This window comes from Diabrotica virgifera, chromosome 6 (genome assembly GCF_917563875.1).
Source record: "Diabrotica virgifera virgifera chromosome 6, PGI_DIABVI_V3a".
Taxonomy (NCBI): domain Eukaryota; kingdom Metazoa; phylum Arthropoda; class Insecta; order Coleoptera; family Chrysomelidae; genus Diabrotica; species Diabrotica virgifera.
Genome location: NC_065448.1, coordinates 145,715,827 through 145,737,336, shown reverse-complemented (window position 1 = coordinate 145,737,336; position 21,510 = coordinate 145,715,827). Strand labels below are relative to the sequence as shown.

General features: G+C 32.2%; 1 protein-coding gene and 1 long non-coding RNA gene across 3 annotated transcripts in view; both read left to right on the top strand.

The window, feature by feature from the left end:
- The first annotated feature begins 660 nt into the window (after positions 1-660).
- On the top strand, positions 661-1,958 carry LOC126886913 (uncharacterized). The gene is made up of 2 exons (XR_007698827.1): positions 661-988; positions 1,809-1,958. It is a non-coding gene; the product is annotated as an uncharacterized LOC126886913 (long non-coding RNA).
- Positions 1,959-8,962: 7,004 nt separating this feature from the next.
- The window catches only part of LOC114338268 (uncharacterized), a 79,900-nt gene continuing 67,352 nt past the window's right edge, over positions 8,963-21,510 (top strand). Inside the window, exons 1-3 of one of the 2 annotated variants that reach the window (XM_050654073.1) lie at positions 8,963-9,099; positions 9,309-9,576; positions 9,628-9,827. In XM_050654073.1, coding sequence (XP_050510030.1) covers positions 9,552-9,576; positions 9,628-9,827 — 225 coding nt within the window. In that variant the 5' untranslated portion in view covers positions 8,963-9,099; positions 9,309-9,551. Of the gene's footprint in view, positions 9,100-9,308; positions 9,577-9,627; positions 9,828-21,510 lie in introns of those variants that run through there. The other variant, XM_028288862.2, reaches the window with a different exon arrangement.

The window sequence follows — 21,510 nt, the reverse complement described above, 5'->3', positions numbered from 1 at the left end:
GTGTTACGTGTTGATTACTGTAACTTAATTATTTTGAAGTATTATATTTTATAGGTTTTGTATTACAAAAAAATAAATAAAAACAGAGCGGGGACGTGCTTACATTTTTTACTGTATTTTAAAATTTTTGAAGTGTATACCTAAGTTAGTTTTACATTTAACTGTGTTAAGTTCTTTTTTATTAATAATCCTAACAATAACAAAAGTATTTAAAAAGCTATTCTACTTCAGTTACTAATGCAAGCATACGGTAAGAGGGAGGGTCCCTGTAAGGTTAAATGTAAAGAAAAAATAGTTAAAATTAATTTAAGCGTATACAATATTCCCTGCGTTAACGGTATATACGCAAGTAAAAAATAAATATTTTTAATTGCATACTTCATTACCAGCAAAAACCAGCCTTCGGACTATAGCTTAAAATAAAACTATCAAAACCTACAAATCTGGCCGTTTCCAATAAATCTTATACTTCACCTGAAATTTACTTTTATTTTCCGTATCTAGTATTTATACTTAAATTAATATATTTTCATATTTGATACTTATGTAATGTATGTAACTTTTATGTAATGGAAAATGTACATATGCATGCTTTTCTATTTAAAATCATAACTTTTTTATTTTAATTGGAGCAACATTGATAAATCATAAAGCACAATTGGGATAAACCGTAATCGTACCCCCTCCTAACTGCCAAAGTGTCATGGCCGCCGTCGGGACCTATTGTGCTGACATTTACAATGTTTACATATAGAAAAGTTTGTTTTTTTCTGCTTATAATGCCGTTTTCTAAAGATATTAGTGAACAAAATCGATTTGCTAACAATATTTAATATATTTTAAATGTGCTAAAATTGGATTCAACAGCAAAAGTCGCATAAATAACATAAATAACGAATTTGTTTACCTATTACAAATGGGGTTATGTGGTTGTAACTGTTTATTTTGGGAATAAAATGAAAATGATCAATTAAACGACTGGAAAACTGTAAGTATTACAATTAAAACATATTTATCCTATCACAAGAGTTCACTTCATTTTAAGAAAGCTAATTATTATTATACAATAGACATTTATAAACTGCCATGTACTTTTAAGGTTACTATTGATCTGTTTTCAAAGCTTATGATTAAATGTTACCTCTTTATTAATTAGATTTGCCAACAAAAGATGCATGATTAAGGCCAAATGCAATTCCTTTGCTAAAGTCATAAAAAAGTACCAATGCAGTTAAAAAAATTATTTTAAAAAGGTCTCTCAAAAGACATGAAAATATACAACTCAAAAAACTAGAGAATGTAAAGAAAGCCAGGTTATTAGAAATGGAATTCCTGTTTAATTGAAAGCCAGTAAACTATCCAAGACTTTTCAGAATCAAATGTGTCAACTTGTAAAACGATTCTTCTGACATTTTTAGTAAAAACCAGATTATCCTCAAGAAAAATTCTGTTTTAAGTGAAACTCAAAGTCATATATATAAATATAATTTTGTGAATGTGTCATCTTTGAATGAAACAAATTTTTTATCTCCTTTAATCCTTTGAACTTCTAAATGTGATTGTTAAAAGTGTCGAGATAGCTACTGCATAGGGATTCGAAAGGGATAGACTTGTTATGAACGCACTTGATCATATACTTCTTACTGTTATAAAGTTGAAACAAAACTTATTTTATGCTTTTTTATCAGTCACTTTTAATTGTGTATCAACTTTACGTGGTACATCGTGCAAAAATTGCTAAAATGCAAACATTATATTTATTTTCTGTGTTACATTGGATACTATGATTGAATGTCTTCCTCTTTTAGATAGTGAAGTGAAGAACATCTTGAAGTTCCAATGATGTTTCAAGATGAGATAAATCGAAATAATGGTTGTATGTTAGAAGGACAGAGAATACGAAGAAATGTTATTGCTGCATACTTAGTGTAGTGAAATACAAACTTCAAACATTATAATATATTTTTTTATTTCAAACATTTCATATGATTATGAAAGAACATATTCCTCTTTAAAACAATGAAGAAGTGAAGAACATAATAAAGTTCCAACAAAAATGATTCCAGATGAGGAAAATCGAAATAATGGTTGTATGTTACGTGTATAGAGAATACGAAGAAATGTTATTGCTGCAAACTTAGTGTAGTGAATTAAAAACTTATTGTCAAATACAAATCAATTTATTTCATACTTTTATAATATATAGTGGCACAATTTTATATGTGTTCAAATAAAAATATTAATAAATAAAATACAATAAACACAAATCATGTATATCTTACAATGAATTACAAAATCAAAAATTAATTACAAAAATATCAAAATAAATCTAAAATATTAAAAAGTAACCCATAATTTTTATAGTACCTACATACTTTGGTTGGTACTCTAATAATTTGGAAATCCATTAAAGTTTGTAGATGGAAATTGCAGGTATCTAAAAAATATATAAAGTAACTCAACAATCTCTTTTCAATTAGGGTTGCAGTTGATAAAGATGAATGACCCTTGCTCGGGAAATCAAATGTATCTAAAAAAATTAAGTAACAGCTTTCTAACAAAACAATCTTAAGGCTGTATGACACTATGCATTTTCTTGTATCATTTCTAATATCGTTTCTGATATCGTTTCTTGTATACATTTTCTTGTATCATTTCTTGTACGTACATTTGTGCCCTGTATGACACTATGCAAGTTCTTGTATTGAAAAATGTATGAAATTCGGCACGTGATTGGTCGAAATTTTGTTTGTCACCCTGTCACGTTACATTGGTATGGTACTTATGGTAGTACTGTGTCTACAGCTGATTTTAAGGATTTTATAAAATTTATAAACTTTTAAAAACAAATATTTTAATGTTATAATAACTAGAATTTTTACGTTGACTGTTGATTATTTGTGTTTTTTATTTTGTTTTGATATTTGTGCTAAAATATTTGCATTATAATTATCTTCACTTTGATCCAAATTGGAACTATTGTATTTTCCTCTATTAAAAAATTATGCAATATGAAACCCAAAGTTATTCTAAATATATGGTTATTAGTAGAACAGTAGTCCATACCAAACGGTATATTAAGTATCAATAAAATATTTATAAATAATACCTACAAAACACAAATAAATTCATCAAGACATAAATCATATGATCTCATTTTCAGCCGCCATTATGACATTTAGAAGTTTTACCAGCAGGTTTTATGTTTTTGCTCTTTGCGCAGAAATTGGCGCAGTTATTGTACAAGAATCTGTGCCTGACACAAATTCTTGTATCGTTTCTGATATCGTTTCTTGTATCTGTGTATGACACTATACATTTTTTTGACATATCAGAAACGATATTAGAAATGATACAAGAAAATGCATAGTGTCATACAGCCTTTAGCACTAAACGGAAACAAAGATACTGGTAAGTATTAAAACATTTTTTGAAAAATCTTTCTGAAAGTGAAAATAAAGACTACTCTCTATGGGAACAACTAAAACTGGGTATGCTTTACAAAAAAATGTATCCAGAACAAACTTCTTCTCTATAAGGCAATACTACTACAAGTCTGGATGTACAGGATTTAATTCTGGGGAACTGCCAGTAACACAAATATGCAAAGACTACAAAGATTCCAATCCAAAGTCTTTCATGATGTCCGATTTTTTTAGTACCACTACCAAATATCACGCTAAACTTAAAATTCTTACAATGAAGATAGCTAAAGCTTGAGTACACATAGATAGATCCAACCAAATAAATAAAAACAATTAATGTATGTAAAATGTATGTTAGTCTTCTTCCACTTACAGAAGATATTTTCAGTTGTTTGTGCCACTGTGAACTTAAGATCTCTAATATTAACCGATGATAAATTTATGAAAACTGATTTTAAATATTAAAAACTTTCAGAGATATTTCAATTTTCGAAACATCTTATAAAAGAGTGAAAAATATTCAGAGACACCTTACAGCCATAAACCAGTAAAACTAAAATATTTAATGTTTTTGTATAAATTAATATTAATATTTATGAACTTTTTAAATATATCTTTAAAAATTTTATGATAAATAAAATGTTTTTGAGTAAAGGCAATATTTTTTTTGTATGGTAATAGAAAAGATTAATATTTGAAATCATATACAGCATCACATTTTATAAATTATAATCTTTTTATTATAAAAATAGTAATACAGTGTGTCTACGGATGGGGTGCCCAAGAGGAAAAACCTTTTTATTTTCAATTTTAGCGAAAAATGTCATTCTTGATAAAAAGTTTTGCTTGTTCTAAAACCCCATAAAATGAACTAAAATTCAAGTTTTTCAAATCCTGCTTATTTTTATAGCCAATTTTATGTAAATCCCTATAAATTTTTGCACTAAGTTCGAAATTGTAACAATAATAACTTGGGAGAACAACCCTTTCACTTCTCTGGATTACGAAGCCAGACTTTGTCGTTCTCCTTGAATCATCCAATTATTTATTAATTAAATAATTATTAATACAACAATTTTAATAATGAAATTTATCACAAGATAAATTCTTTATTGATAGCTTAACATTGTCAAAAAAATTGACAATTCGCAAATTATTTATCGAAATTGATAGTTACTAAGCTACATTGTGGCTTGGCAACACTAGATTATTGTTAAGATTTCAAACTTAGTGCAAAAATTTACATAAAATAGGGATTTACATAAAATTGGCTACAAAATTAAGCAGGATTTAAAAAACTTGAATTTTATTTCGTTTTATGGGGTTTTAGAACAAGCAAAACTTTTTATCAATAATGACATTTTTCGCTAAAATTGAAAATAAAAAAGTTTTTCCTCTTGGGCACCCCAACCGTGGACACACTGTATATAATTATAATACTAAAATCACAATAAAGATGCACTAGAAAGAAACAAACACAAGACATGATGAATGTTATGAGGAGCACTCACAAATCATGATTTACAAAGTTTATACATTGTAAATCATGATTCGGGAGTGCTATTTGTATCATTCAACATGTCTTGGGTTGTTTATTTCTGGTGCATCTTTATTGTGAGTTTAGTATAAGAGAATTACAAGTTTTATGTTAAATCTTCTGAATCAAATTTTTGTTAGGTATCATGTCACTCTTACTAATTTTATCCCATAAACACTTTGAAATAATACATTTTTTAGTTCCATGATTGTTATCAATTGTTGGATATCATATTGGCTACCATATTCGCTATTGTGGCTTTATTGACAGCAGCTCTAACTAATGATGATGGAGTCGATTTTCCATACTATGGTCTTAGATTGTTCAGCTATGATTGTGAGATTCTACCAGAACCACATTTACCTTGGATCTTTCTCTGAATTATCAAATGCAAAAGTTCATATTTTTTAGGGTGTTTCATACCTAAGTATTCCAGCTTGTGTCTCTTTAGTCAAATGGAAATTATTATATGAAACTCTACAAGAACACATTCATATTATAATCAATTAAGTATATTAATTTTAATCACAAATGTTTATTGGTTGAGAGAGTGACTTTTTTACTTATGCTCAATCAAATATTTTTACTATTTTCTGTTAGTTTTTTAATAGTTATTTATGATATAAGTGTTAAAAGTACACATTTAAGGCACGCATGTGAAAGTCTGCAATTCACATGAGTGCCTTAAAAATATACTTTTTAACACACATATCATACAATATTTTTTCTGCAAACGTAATTACAGAATAATATCTACAAAAACTTTTTTCTACAACCGTGTTAAAAATTCAATTTTTAGCACTCCATAAGAGCATTAAAAATGCTACTTTAAGGCACAAGTGCTTTAAAATTTTTATGGCACTGCAATTCGTATTGACCGTATAGACAATTTTGATGTAATGTCACAAAAATATAAAAATGGAATGTCAGTCAAGTTCAAGTAAAAGTTTTTGTAGATATTGTCCTGTAATTACGTTTGTAGAAAAAATATTGTATGATATGCGTGTTAAAAAGTACATTTTTAAGGCACTCATGTGAACTGCAGAACTCGCTATCGCTCATTCTGCAAACTTTCACATGTGTGCCTTAAACGTGTACTTTTAACACTTATATCATAAATAACTATTACTTGAACTGACATTCCATTTTTATATTTTTTTGACATTACATCAAAATTGCCTATACAGTCAATACGAACTGCAGTGCCATAAAATTTTTAAAGCACTAGTGCCTTAAGGTAGCGTTTTTAACGCTTGTATAGAGTGCTGAAAGTTGCATTTTTAACACGGTTGTAGAAAAAATTAATTTTATGTATATTTTATCTAAAAAAGTATTTAAGCACTTAAATATTTTTTCAAAAATAGAATATTTTTATGAACTTCTTTAATTCTTTTTTATTTTAACTTTAATGCAATCTGTTATCATTATAACAATATGAAATATGACAGATATAAAAAATGACACAGTGGGAACTACACTTAGGGGTGAGAACTCTTTACATATTTATATTAATTTAGTCTACATTACCATATTTCTGACTTTTTTACAAATTTACTAACTACTATCTACTTCCCAGTGGTGTAGAGATCTGTAACTTTTCTTAACCCTCTAGTGCCCTAGTTTGCCTCAAGGCGGACCATAATAAAAATTTCCATGCTTACTATTTAAGTATTTTATAGCTGCAATACCGAAACCAGCCTCTGGACTAGATCAGATAAGCATCCAGCTTTTAAAAGTTTGGGTGATCAGACAGATTTTTACCCTATAATTTTCAGTTTAGCATGATATTTGGTAGTGGTACTAAAAACATCGGACATCATAAAAGACTTCGGATTAGAATCTTAATAGTTTTTGCATATTTGTATTACTGGCAGTTCCCCAGATTTAAATCCTGTACATCCAGACTTGTCGTAGTATTGCCTTATAGAGAATAAGTTTGTTCTGGATACATTTTTTTGTAAAGCATGCCCAGTTTTAGTTGTTCCCATAGAGAGTAGTCTTTATTTTCACTTTCAGAAAGATTTTTCAAAAAATGTTTTAATACTTACCAGTATCTTTGTTTCCGTTTAATGCTAAGATTGTTTTGTTAGAAAGCTGTTACTTAATTTTTTTTTAGATACATTTGATTTCCCGAGCAAGGGTCATCTTTATCAACTGCTACCCTAATTAAAAAGAGATTGTTGAGTTACTTTATATTATTATATTTTTTAGATACCTGCAATTTCCATCTACAAACTTTAATGGATCTCCAAATTATTAGAGTACCAACCAAAGTATGTAGGTACTATAAAAATTATATGTAACTTTTTAATATTTTAGATTTATTTTGATATTTTTGTAATTAATTTTTGATTTTAAGATATACATGATTTGTGTTTATTGTATTTTATTTATTAATATTTTTATTTGAACATATAAAATTATATCACTATATATTATAAAAGTATGAAATAAATTGATTTGTATTTGACAATAAGTTTTTAATTCACTACACTAAGTTTGCAGCAATAACATTTCTTCGTATTCTCTATACACGTAACATACAACCATTATTTCGATTTTCCTCATCTGGAATCATTTTCGTTGGAACTTTATTATGTTCTTCACTTCTTCATTGTTTTAAAAAGAAAGATGTTCTTTCATAATCATATGAAATGTTTGAAATCAAAAAATATATTATAATGTTTGAAGTTTGTATTTCACTACACTAAATATGCAGCAATAACATTTCTTCATATTCTCTGTCCTTCTAACATACAATTATTTCGATTTACCTCATCTTGAAACATCATTGGAACTTCAAGATGTTCTTCACTTCACTATCTAAAAGAGGAAGACATTCAATCATACTATCCAATGTAACACAGAAAATAAATATAATGTTTGCATTTTTAGCAATTTTTGCACGATGTACCACGTAAAGTTGATACACAATTAAAAGTGACTGATAAAAAAGCATAAAATAAGTTTTGTTTCAACTTTATAACAGTAAGAAGTACATGATCAAGTGCGTTCATAACAAGTCTATCCCTTTCGAATCCCTATGCAGTAGCTATTTCGACACTTTTAACAATCACATTTAGAAGTTCAAAGGATTGTATTTCTGTAACTGTACTTGATTCAGCATTGTTTTTAATTAGATCCATACATTTAATTGTTTAGGTAAAAAAATTGCTTCATTCAAAGATGACACATTCACAAATATGACTTTGAGTCTAACTTAAACAGAATTTTTCTTGAGGATAATCTGGTTTTTACTAAAAATGTCAGAAGAATCGTTTTTACAAGTTGACACATTTGATTCTGAAAAGTCTTGGATAGTTTACTGGCTTTCAATTAAACAGGAATTCCATTTCCAATAACCTGGCTTTCTTTACATTCTCTAGTTTTTTGAGTTGTTGTATATTTTCATGTCTTTTGAGAGACCTTTTTAAAATAATTTTTTTAACTGTATTGGTACTTTTTTTATGACTTTAGCAAAGGAATTGCATTTGGCCTTAATCATGCATCTTTTGTTGGCAAATCTAATTAATAAAGAGGTAACATTTAATCATAAGCTTTGAAAACAGATCAAAAGTAACCTTAAAAGTACATGGCAGTTTATAAATGTCTATTGTATAATAATAATTAGCTTTCTTAAAATGAAGTGAACTCTTTTGATAGGATAAACATGTTTTAATTGTAATACTTACAGTTTTCCAGTCGTTTAATTGATCATTTTCATTTTATTCCCAAAATAAACAGTTACAACCACATAACCCCATTTGTAATAGGTGAACAAATTCGTTATTTATATGTTATTTATGCGACTTTTGCTGTTGAATCCAATTTTAGCACATTTAAAATATATTAAATATTGTTAGCAAATCGATTTTGTTCACTAATATCTTTAGAAAACGGCATTATAAGCAGAAAAAAACAAACTTTTCTATATGTAAACATTGTAAATGTCAGCACAATAGGTCCCGACGGCGGCCATGACACTTTGGCAGTTAGGAGGGGGTACGATTACGGTTTATCCCAATACGGCCCTGTTGATATACCAGCCTACTCACACAATCACACAATGTTGGCAAACTTAATTTTGTTATTTTCAGTGTAAATCTTTTCCACCAATTTGTGAGGGTACACCAATTTGTGAGGGCTTTTCATTCACAGTCATTTGTTTCGAGCTTATGTCATGTGTCACATAATATTAACATAACTACGGCATACGTTATTAATACAATACAAACCAAAGACGTATGACGTAGATATATTAATATTAGATATTATGTGACACATGACAGAAGCTCGAAACAAATGACAATCGATGAAAAGCCCTATACAAATATCGCTATTTTTAGTTAATTCCGAACTGTGTTATCACCATTTGAAGTCACAAGTCCATCAAAAAGAAGAGAAGCATGACATCTGTCAAAATAGATTGAGTGACGTTATTTGTTATGACATTTGGTCGATACATTACATTTCTCTGGATTCTGGATTTGTGTAATATAAATCATACCAATTTGTAAAAAATGTTATAAATTCAGACAAAACGCCCTTCATAACCGTGATGATCACTTTTATCAAACTTCAAAAGCAACATGAACCGACATAAGAGTTGTAAAGGTGGGTAATAGAATTATCATTATGTAGGTAATGTAAATATTGTAATTTCAGGTTCTCGTAATAACAACATTGTGGGCCGTGCTCATTCAACTTTGAGCGTTTCTGCGGTTGATTATTATTTAAACTTACCAGTAACTTGTCCTCCTTCTCCTGCTGTTTCTACAGTTACGCTTACTCCTGGACGTATAAGAAATATTGACCAAGACATGGAAAATTTGAGGGCATCAAGGCAGGATAATCCATTTATTCAGGTTAGTATACATAATGGCAGATTATTTCTGGTTCATAAGCACAATTATTGTACCTTGAAAAACTCGTGATAATGACAAACACATCAAATAGATAAAAAAAATTGTCAAAAAATGTTTATGCTCCTATCTTAATCAATGTCCAAAAGTATGGAAATTGGTTTTATAAAGTGCTACCTAAATTCAGCAAAGACTAAATATTGTATCATATGTATCTATAATTACTAATTATCTCCAAAATATTTTAGAGGCATTAACATATTCACTGCCACCTGGTGTGAGTCAGGTGTCACCATTGCCTCTAGGTGTTCATAACATGTGGAATTAAATAGGGTTCTTTTCGTAGTGGCACCTTAAGAGAGTGACTGAGTATAAGATGGCAGCGAATGTGTTAAAGGGGGAAACAAGAAATAACTGAAAGATAAGAGAAATTAACTTACCTACTATACAAATAAACTGTAAGATTGATCTAGTATAAAGCTGAACACAGGCTTGCTAAAAAGAAAGAGTAATTCAGAAAAGGCTCAATGTTGTAGTTTCAAAGATACTAACAATTTTGTTGGAAGCAGTCTGATCTTTATAGGCAATCATGTCAAGAACTTAAGATCTATAAAGATTTTAGCTGTTTAGATTCTACCAAATTTATTAAATATCGCTCAGGATAATGTAGAGCAAAGATTTATCTCAGCATTCAGAAGACTGAATCGCCATTTTAAAATAAATGACAAAACACAAAGTATATAATGTTAGCTTAGTGTGAAAACCTCGTATCTCTTTTTTTTTTTCGAAAATGACATTTTGATTGTTTTAGTTTGAAAACGATTTACAACTGTTAGAAAAAATCTGAATACACTAGACTATTTTCTACAGCCGAAAAAAGAAACCATGTATATCAATTGCTCTCTTGATTTAGTGTGAATACCACTTATATTTATAACCAAGAATTTGGTACTTAATTTGGAGTGTTTTTTGAAAGATTCGACTTGGAGAAATGTTTTTTGTGAACAATAAAAGGTAGTCCGGCATATAGAAACATTTTATAAACCTTAAATCAAAAGATTTGTACTGTATTAAGTATCAACCTAGTATTTGGAGGTGTGCAATAAGCTGTGAAAAATGAAAACCTCGTAAATAATAATAAAAACAACCTTATTTTAGATGAAAAACACGTATATCAAGATATATGAGGTTATCATAGTTACTTCAGCACAGGCTCTATATACTACAAGGATATTTACGTGTTTTTCGTAGTTAATATTTGTATTTCCAATTTAATAGCAACATTTAACACTTTTAGCTCTGGGCCAATATCAGATATTTGTCTCAATGTGCTCAAATTAAAAATATGTAACAGTAATTTTTGTTTTTAGGTTATATTATGCAGAAAATCAGTTTTTTGCCTCTCCTGTAAAATTGTAATTTAATGAGATAGGAGGTTTTCACACTAAGCCATCGATAAGGTCCTCTGTAAGATCTACTTCATTACTTAAATTACAATTTACTTAAAAACTAAACCGAAACCATTTATCCCAGCCAAGATATGAATAATTCTCTAACACATGTAGGTTGAAATTGTTGTTTGCCTTCCCAGATATTGAATCAGTCTTTTGATATGATTCTCAATTATGCATTCATAAATACATTGCAGTGTATATGACTACACACTCCTAGTATAATTAGATACCTTTGTATAGTTTTTTTACTACAAAAGCAAGATTACGTAGGTCAAAATTTCTGACTTTAGAGCACTGCCAAATCATTAGATTGTGAGTTTTCATCATGGCCACGTTAATGTCATTACTTTACTTATTTATGTATTTATTTATTTATTTCAACGGTAGAACCATTTGCAAAAGAATACAAAAAAATAGTAAAAGTAAAGATCATGTACAAAAAACATCAAAAAATCAACGAATAAAAGACAAACAATAAAATTTGTAAAATAACACAGTATATCAAATCACAGAAGATGAAAAATATCACATATTTAAATCATAAACTCCCAAGCTGCCTTTTGAAAATATTAATGCTTGGACAGAATGGATCAAGTAGCATGTCATTGCAGAAGCTGAGCATTCTCGACAAGGGAAAATGACGAGCATACTCAGTCCTATGAAAAGGAATATAAAAGAGTGCAGTGTGTCGAGTTCTATGTATTGTGTTTAAGTACACATTATCCAATAACGAGGGACAATTAATAGCATTGTTTAGAATTTTAAATAGAAACAACATATCCGCTCTCAACCTGCTCTTCAGTGTAGAAATGTTAAATTGAGACATTATTCTAGAATAATCTATGACGAAATTTTCAGTATTTCTTATATTAGTATGTGCTTTATAAGCTAAAGATCTTAGAAACGTCCGCTGAACGCTCTCCAATCCATCAATGTGAACTTGATGAAATGGAGACCAAACAACAGAGCAGTATTCAAGTCCTGAGCGTACTAGAGAGCAGTACAGTATTTGAATACAGTAGGCGAGAGATCATGACTGTTGCGATAAATAAAACCAGGATTGTGAAATCCTGTTTCCTTAATTTTAAGATAATGGCTTCTAAATGTCAATGCACAATCCAATAATACATCCAAATCTTTAATCTCAGTAACTGAATCCAAGAGTACATCATTAAGAACATATCTATTAGCTGTTAGATTATTTATACAACCAAATGAAATACCAGAACATTTAGTCGGATTTAGGCTTAAACCATTTTGTTTCGACCATAAACATTTAACATCATCTTGCAGGAGATCTCTATCTGATACATCATGTATGTAACGAAATAACTTAAGATCATCAGCAAATAGTAGAAAGTGTGAGTTTTTGATAGCCTTACCAATATCATTAATGAACAACTTAAGAGCAAGGGACCACAATGAGACCCTTGTGGGACACCAGAACAACAATGGAATTCTTCAGAATCATAATTGTTGATACGAACTTGTTGTGTACGTCCCATCAAAAAGCTTTTAATCCAATTAACAATGGGTTCACCAAAGCCAGATGCATGAAGTTTATGAACCAACAGGTTATGATTAACCCTGTCAAATGCCTTTGAGAAATCAGTATAAATACTTCTACTACTACAGTACTTGTCAGATATTTTCTTTGTTTTTGTTTACTGTACAAATAATAGTATCTCTAATTCTTTATTCTAATTAATGATGTCAGTCGATTTTCATTTCTTGCCGAAGTATATTAATAATACGCCGAAATATTTGTAATGTTAATTAACGTAAATAAACATCAACTTTAAAATTGACATTTCTCTAGCACAGCTATACGACCAGAGATAGGTCAACAATAGATCAGGCTAGGGATATGCCACTCAGTGCATCGGGGTGTAATGCCAATATCAAGTACAGTGGTCTAGCTATCTTTGTCGTGCGAGTGTGAGCATATCTACTAAGATGTGGGAGTAATGGAACTACAGTGACACAGAGGGGGCAGCCATCATATGCTAGAGAGAGAAAGCTAAGCGCCGGTAGAGAGAGATAGATAGACCACCGACCCGAACTGCTCTGCGTTATGCTATTTTTCGGACCTGGCCTAATCTATTGTGTTATTATATCTATGTATCCTACACCCAAACGGAACTGACCGATCTTGCAAAAGTGCCAAAATGGTATTACCTATAAAAAGAAAAACGTAATCGCAATTACATTGAGAATTTTAAAATTATAGTAATTAAATAACCAAAAACATTTTTTATGATTAATAATATAAATTTTATGAAACAATCCTCTAAGTTAAATACTCAAGAAAATAATAATTTTATTTAAATATATTAAACAATTGTACGTCATACGCTACTGATATGACAGTTCTGTGTTGCTACAGTTTTACTTTATTTCGTACACAATTTGATTTAAAATATAGCTTTAAAACACTGTACTGTTTTTATAAATACCTACATATTAAATATACCTAGCTTAATTTAAAAACTATGGTAGTTATTGTTGTGTACCTTGTGTTTGTATTGAGAAACATATGCCAAATCACAACGCTTCTTTAATAGATTATTTTGAACAAGAACGAAATAATGGGATTCCCTCTGCAGAAAAGTAAGTTGAAGAATTTAGATTCCTTAAATTAGGTTTATTAGAAATAAGATTATTCTTAGACTTAAAGATCAAAAGTTTTCTTATGAATTTTAGCGTTTGCATGACTTTAAAGCAATTTTGCATGAGTTTTAAAAATATTAAATAATCTATTTTAATGATTGATTATGCCTACACTATGATAATATTGTTGTTAATTAATATATTTTGGCAAGTAATGAAAACCAATTGACATCATGAATGTGAATAAACATTATTTTTATAAGGTTTGTTCCTACAAAGAATCACAAACTAGTTCATGACAGTTTCTGACTGCTGCACAATACGCATGTGCGAATTCAACCAGCCGCGAACTAGTTTGTGATTTTTGTTGGAACAATATTCTACCGAGCTGGCAAGTTGCCTAAGAGCAGTGCCCAGAAAAAAGAAAAGAAAGAAGAAGAAAGCATTCTGGAAAACGAGGGAAACGAAAACTTTAACCTTCATACTACTTTATTATTTACACCACAACACGAGCAATGAGCCAACGAGCACACCTTTAACAAATACTATGGACAGTCCATAGTATTTGCTGTCAATCATTGTTTCATAAATTATAACAAAAGTATAAAACACTAAAATACAATATGTACTTAAATCAACAAAATAACCAAAACAAAGGTAAAGGTACCTATTTGATATAAATATAAATAGTTATTTAGTGTGAGCATGTGAGTGAATCAAAATTAGACTAATTGCGCATGTCCGTGATTACCAGTTTGCAAAAAGTTCGGAAACTTTTCAAACCATCAGAAACTAATCTCAAACTGATTAAATATTTCATGGAACAGTGTACTTTGTTGACTAGTAATCAGAGAAAATCTTGTTGGAACGGCGAAATTATTATTGCGCATGCGTCTGACAGTCGGTGACAGTTGGAAACTTGTGTAGGAACAAACTTATAGCAAACAAAAAAAAAAGAAAAATATGTCGCATGCAATGACATAAACGTGGCCATGATCGAAAGTCACATTCTAATGTTTTGACAGTGCTCTTTTCTCAGAAATTTTGACCTACGTAATCTTGCCTTTGTAGTAAAAAGACTATACAAGACACTGTTCATCGTTCTCTTTTATGCCAGTCAATGAGAGCAAGAACAGGATAATACCTCCGAATTCTATCCTACTGTATGGATTTTAATGAAATTTTGGTAATAGCCTCTACTTATCTCCTAATTCAAAGTCTACCCTATATACTATGGTGTTTTTTTTATCTTGGGGGCGGTTCCAATCCCTCCTTAGGGGTGGAATTTTTTTATTAAAACAACCACGGAAGTGGCTAGCAAACCTAATTCTAAGCAAAAACTATTCTATAATTTTTTTTCGAAAACTCAATACTTTTTGAGTTAATTGTGGTTGAAAATTGGCCATTTTTATTGAAACATAACGCCTTTTTGAACGGTTTCTTCTGAATACCGTAAAAACTGTGCATCTAACTCAACAAACTATAAAAAAAATTTTTGTAACATAAAAAACAAAGAGATTCGTTACTTCATAAATCTTCTAATTATAATACAAAAAGAGATATGGTATGTGAAAAGAGTTTGTTTTTTTGGTGTATGCTCAAATCGTTGTATTCAACTTGAAATAACAGAGAAATGGTCGATTTTAGGTGTATAATGCTACCAATACCTTTTGTAGCACTTGAAAAGACCTTTAAAATGAGCAATATTAATAGTTATTTAACCAACAAGTGTATTAATAAGGGCGATTAACAATTGAGATATTTTAACGCGTAAGCGGCGCGAGCGCGTTGATGTTCGAGATTGTTAATCGCCATTTTAATTCACGAGTTCGTTACAAAACTTTTCCGTCGACCGTACTTTTCAGAAATAAAGATATATCCATCTTTTGATTTTTCAAATACACAGAATTTTAAACAATAAAGTAAATAATGACATACAATGACAGATAGTACTAACAGCGGCTACTTGATTTTAAATTTTTTAGTGGGAATATAAATAGGTATATGTTTGGTTGCCTACACCATAGGTCACTGCCAATCACAGAGCGTTTAATTAATTTATGCAAGCAATGTATGTTGTGTTGCCTATAATGAAATCGTTCATTAATAGAAAATCATTCATTAATAGGGGTCATTAATCAATACCTTTTATGATAGTGTTATGGATTGGTTTAAAATGAGTTTTTGAAAAAAAAATAAGATCAATTTGTAAAGGTCGATTTTAGATGTATAATGCTACCAACACCTTTTGTAGTGCTGGAAAAGACCTTTAAAATGAGCAATGCTAAATGTCGATTATATTTAAACTAAGCCAGACATGCTGCAAAAAAATGCATGACTAATGTATTTTAAGAAAGATTGAGAAGTATATTTAACCCCACATCCACCAGAATTTAAATGCATCGTTTTATTTCTACAATACCTTTTATTATAGTGTTATCTCTATACGTAAAAAGTTGGACGGGTTTAAAATGAATGGTTTTTGAAAAAAATAAGATCAAATTATAGAAAGCATTTTTAATTTTCTTAACCCGCGAGCAGTCGTGCCGTTAGAAAAAATCTAACATTTTATCCTTTTTCGCGATAACTTGATGAAAAATTTTGCAATTTTGAAAAAATTTCGTAAGTGCCTCGAGGAAGAGTGTAGTAAGGCGTAGGTATTTTTTTCTTCTTCTTTTTGTGGAATTTATGGCTTTGGGGAGAGCCAATTAGCTTTAATAATTGTTAGAAATAGTATTTCTAACATAGCAAGTAAATAAGAATACTATAAAATAAAAATTTGTTGTAAATTCGTATAATTCGTATTGTGAGATAAACTCTAACACGCGACTGTTCACGTTACAGAAGTGAGCGCGACTTCTCCCGGGTTAAAAATCTTCCTTTTTCTCCATGTAACTTGAAAATGATAAGAGATACAGTTGTGGGGGCCTCTAAAGATTTACCCAATCTAAACAAACCCCCGAGATTCGAGTTTAAATAAAAGACTTTGTACTTTTACTTTCTATAATCAGCTTTAAGATAACAGCTTGCAAAATTATTGAATGACGAAAAATTAACCGTATATCTCTAAAATGGATAAGTTCTAACACACCGCGTATAATTAAAATGTTAGTAAATACCATAATCCGGAGTGTCAAACGTGCATTACAGTATTTCTTGTCGAACCTATTATTACCACTACACGATATCTTAAAAAGGTTCCCGATTTTCCGGAAACGTTCTTTGAATGCTAAAATGTGTTTTTTATTACGCGGCTCGGAAAAATGTCGATCACCGTCTTGACTTATAAATTCACATTTCAACACTGAAAACTATTTACGACGCTCTCATTCTGAAATTCTTGTTACGAACATATATGTGTCAAAGATCTGCAAACTTAGCATGACGTGATTTCTTCGAAGTAGATAAATATTATCAAAACAAAACGTATATGTCTGAGCAGAAGAATGTGTCTATTCAGGGTTTTTGAAACGCCTAATATTATAACGATTTTTGAATACAGGGTGGTGCTTTAAACCAGACAACAATTAATTAAATATCTAAATGGCTCGAACATTCTCCCACCTGAGACATTCTCTTTTGTTACACAAAATGAACATGGCTCACAAAATTAACAGAGACATCAAAATACCATGATCATCAAACAACAGTAACATAACATAAAATACAAAAATAAAAACCGAGTCTACCTCGTATACCGCAGCGGGGTCTTGACTTCACGCCCACTCCGCGTTACACTTATTTTCGCTTCGGGTACTCTGCTCTTAGACACTCCCGGCTCCGCGACACTCGCGGCCATAGCAACTCCCGCACTTTCGCACACATTCTCTGAAGGCGGTCCCTGGCTGTTGCTCGACTCCACACTGATGTCGTCACCTGGCATCTGAACCCAATCTGTTGGGCATCCAATGGGTAGAAACGCTGAATGGGTCTGAGAAACTGTCCTGTATCTATAGCAATCTTCTCAAAGCCCCCTCGACGAAACGCGTTCTCGGTACCGACAAAGTTAGTCCCATTGTCACTGGCTATAGTCTTCGACCGACCTCGTCTGGCAATAAAGTATTTGGTAAAGTCTACACCCGTCGTCTCGAATGCTATCGCGTCCCGGACACGATCTATTATCAACAGTGTCGCACTCACCCCAAACGACCCGGTATTATGTCTTTTGCAGACGACGCACTTGGAAATCGCGGATTCTATAGCGCGACGACCACCTAAAATCCAATATCGTTCGCGCACGATAGCCATCAGTCCTTGTGTTCCGACATGACACGACTTGACATGTTCTCGAAATAGTAGGCTATTCACTATAAAATGCTTGGCTGGCAAAACTGTTGGAAAACGAAAATATTCATCGTCGTTTCTATTACTGATGCGAGACTTCAATCGAATCAAACCACTCTTGTCTTTGAAGGCTCCCATTCCACACAATTTTTTATCGTTTTCGTCCGAAAACGTCTCTTTTTGTACTAGCTTGAGTACCAATGTTTCAGCTTTATCAAGCTCCTCAAGGGTTAACTCTCCCTTTTGTTTGTCGTCCTTATTTCTAGCATTATTGGTAAATCGACAAATCCATGCGCACATGCGCAATGTCTTCAGATACTGAGAAAAGTAATTAAGATGCCAATCAGCTAAGGTCATACCATCTTTCTCACGGTTAACAAGGACCGTAACTAGCTTTTTCTTTTTCTCCTTGTTAATCTCTTCCTCATCACAGCTGTGATTGTCTCGGGGCCAAAATGATGGATCTTCATAAAGCCATTGCGGACCCTCCCACCATTTGGACTCTAGCAACTGCTCAAACACGCGCTGCGCTTGTGAGAGTATGACTCTTTTAGTTATAGGTTTTTCAAGAGGTAGATCTGTATCTTCATCCTCTTGTCGTAGACACAAGGTGTCATCTACCTTGTTCCATTTTATTCCCAAGACTTGGGTCGAGGCATCAATAGTGTCATCGGGGGGTTGGCCTGTATACTCCCACCCTCTGAGATCAAACTTGCCTTCAGCCATTATTATATTCGACTCTTCTACAAAAATTCGCAGCTCCTGTTCATTAGCAACACTAGTAACGCAATTGTCAACGTAAAAATTATGCGACAATTTTAAAATAGTGTCTTCCGAAACATTCAGCAGTTTTGACGCACATCTTGTTAACATCAAGGAAAAATGATGTTCTAGTGAAGCTCCTAATAAAAACGGACTACTGCTAATCCCGAATACCACACGACAGTGGCGGTACACCTTTTCTTTCCCTGCATCATCTATCCAAAGAAAACGAAGAAAATCTCTGTCAGCTTTGTGTATCCCTGAGATTACACCGATTTCTTGTCGTCTGAATCTTAATAAAATAGCAGGAATTAATTCAATCAAGTTAACCCCCTTTTCAAGGCACTGGTTTAAAGAAGGTTTGTCTTTTTCTTTCGCTGAAGCGTCAAAAACTGGTCTGATTTTTGTGGACGCGCTATTAGGCTTAATTACCGGCCTGTGGGGTAAATAATGACCTCGGTTCGGCTGGTCCTCGAACACTTCCTCAATTATATTTTCATCCAGCCATTCTTTAAATATTTGGCCGTAGGCTTCAAGATATCCATCTTTGTTTATCTTCTTCAACGTGGTATCCAGCCGTTTCTTAGCCATCTGGTAGTTACTTGGTAATGCCGGATGTCCTTCTAACCATGGCAGTCTGGTTTCATATCGTCCTGTGGAATCTGTTGCAACAGTCTCAAAGGAAAGTTGCTTTGCTGCTAGCGCTGTTTCTTCCCTTGTCTTCCTTTCAGCCGGATCATTGATACCCAAAGCATCTAACTCCCACAGTTGACTAATCGACGCGTTGCTAATAAAAAGTGAAACCGTTGTCGCTGTGCGATTGTCCTGTTGATCTAAAGGTATCTTTCCCATCAAAGTCCAGCCCAATAAGGTTTCTACAGCTACCAGTCCACATCCTAAAATATGTCTTCTTCCGGTATAGAGTTTTCCTGCAATATCTGCACCTATTAAAACCTCTATAGGAGATGTATCACCGGAATCTGTTATCTCTATATTCAGCTTCTTCAGTTCTTCCATCCAGGGACCATTAAATACGGAAGAAATATCGCTACAAATTACGGGCTGATCTAGTGCTTCAAATGTGCAACTGTAGTTATTATAACTCAAGTTAACGTCATAACAATCATGTTTTTGTGCTAGTTCGCTACCTCCAAATAATCCATGTACAAGGTTAATCTGTCGTTTACATGGATAATCTAATAATCTAGCAGTGGACCTCAGAATATACGTCTTTTGAGATCCGGTATCTATTAAGGCGCGTACAACTCGCGTCTTGCCTAAGTGGTTCATTTTGACGCGCAAAGTTTGCAAAAAAACATTAGTAGTAGCACTATTGGCCAAGGACTGATTTATTTTCGGCACAGCTTGACCATCATTCTCTATCTTATTTTCCTCTTCCTTTTTTGCCTTGCCCATCGAAAATTCTCTGCACATTAGGGGCACATGTGGTTTATGACAAAGTAAGCAACTTAATTGACCACGGCATCTTCGAGATTGGTGTCCAATTTTCAAACAGCGGAAGCAAGCACCTTTCTCTGTCAAAATATTCACTCTTTGGTCGTAAGTCAACTTCTGAGCCTTGAAGCATTGACTGCTTTCGTGTGCATTTTCGCAAAATACACATCTATGATTTGTACTATGGGAATTCACCAAACCCATCGCCGAAGGAAACTGGGGTTCTTCCTCTTCAGGCATCCTCTTTTTCGGACCATTACGTTTAGAATTCCCAGACTTAGTACCTGATACGCCAAAGCCTTCGATCGCTAAAGAAACATGCTGTTCATTGTCGACTTCATTTTTCAAGAATTGCATTAAGCTTTTGAGTCGATTTTCTATGGTGGAAATACCGGCACTATTAATAGACGTTTGTGACCCAACATCTTCCGGAAATCTTTGCCATATCCTTAATAAATCCGCGGGTAGACACGATTCGACCAAAGGAAATAACATAGCCGCGTATTTATCCGATTTAATACCTAGTGTCTCCAAAGCCCTTAACTGAGTCTCTAACCTATCATACAATAAAGAAATGTCTAATTTATTGCCAGACGAAGTATTATTTATTACCAATTTGAGCAATTCCCGAACATATACCTCGATCTGCAAATCGTCGCGGCCAAAACGCGAAATTAGACAGTCTATAATCTTAGTGTAATTATCTCCAGTCGCGGGAAAACTATCAACTAGTTGCCTTGCCCTACTGCCCGGTACAGTAGCTTGAACTAAATACTCGACTTTATCGCTTAAGTCTATGTCTGAATCATGATGTATTTTTTGAAATTGTGACCAAAAGGGCAACCAGCTTTTAATGTTCCCATCGTACTTCTTGAATTCTAGCATAGGTAATTTGAATTTACGCTTACCTTGTAGGCTCCCTGTGCTCTTACCAGTTGTCCCAGAGGCCACCTCATCCTCCACGGACGCAGCTATCCTTGGTTGAACCCGTTCCTCGAACTGTATACTCAGGTCCGCAAACTTTCTGATGTAGCTGTCACTGTCTTCTATTTCCTTCAACAGGTCTTGTTCACTGGCATCCTCGTTTAACAGGAGATCATAAATTTCTTCATCTATTCTCC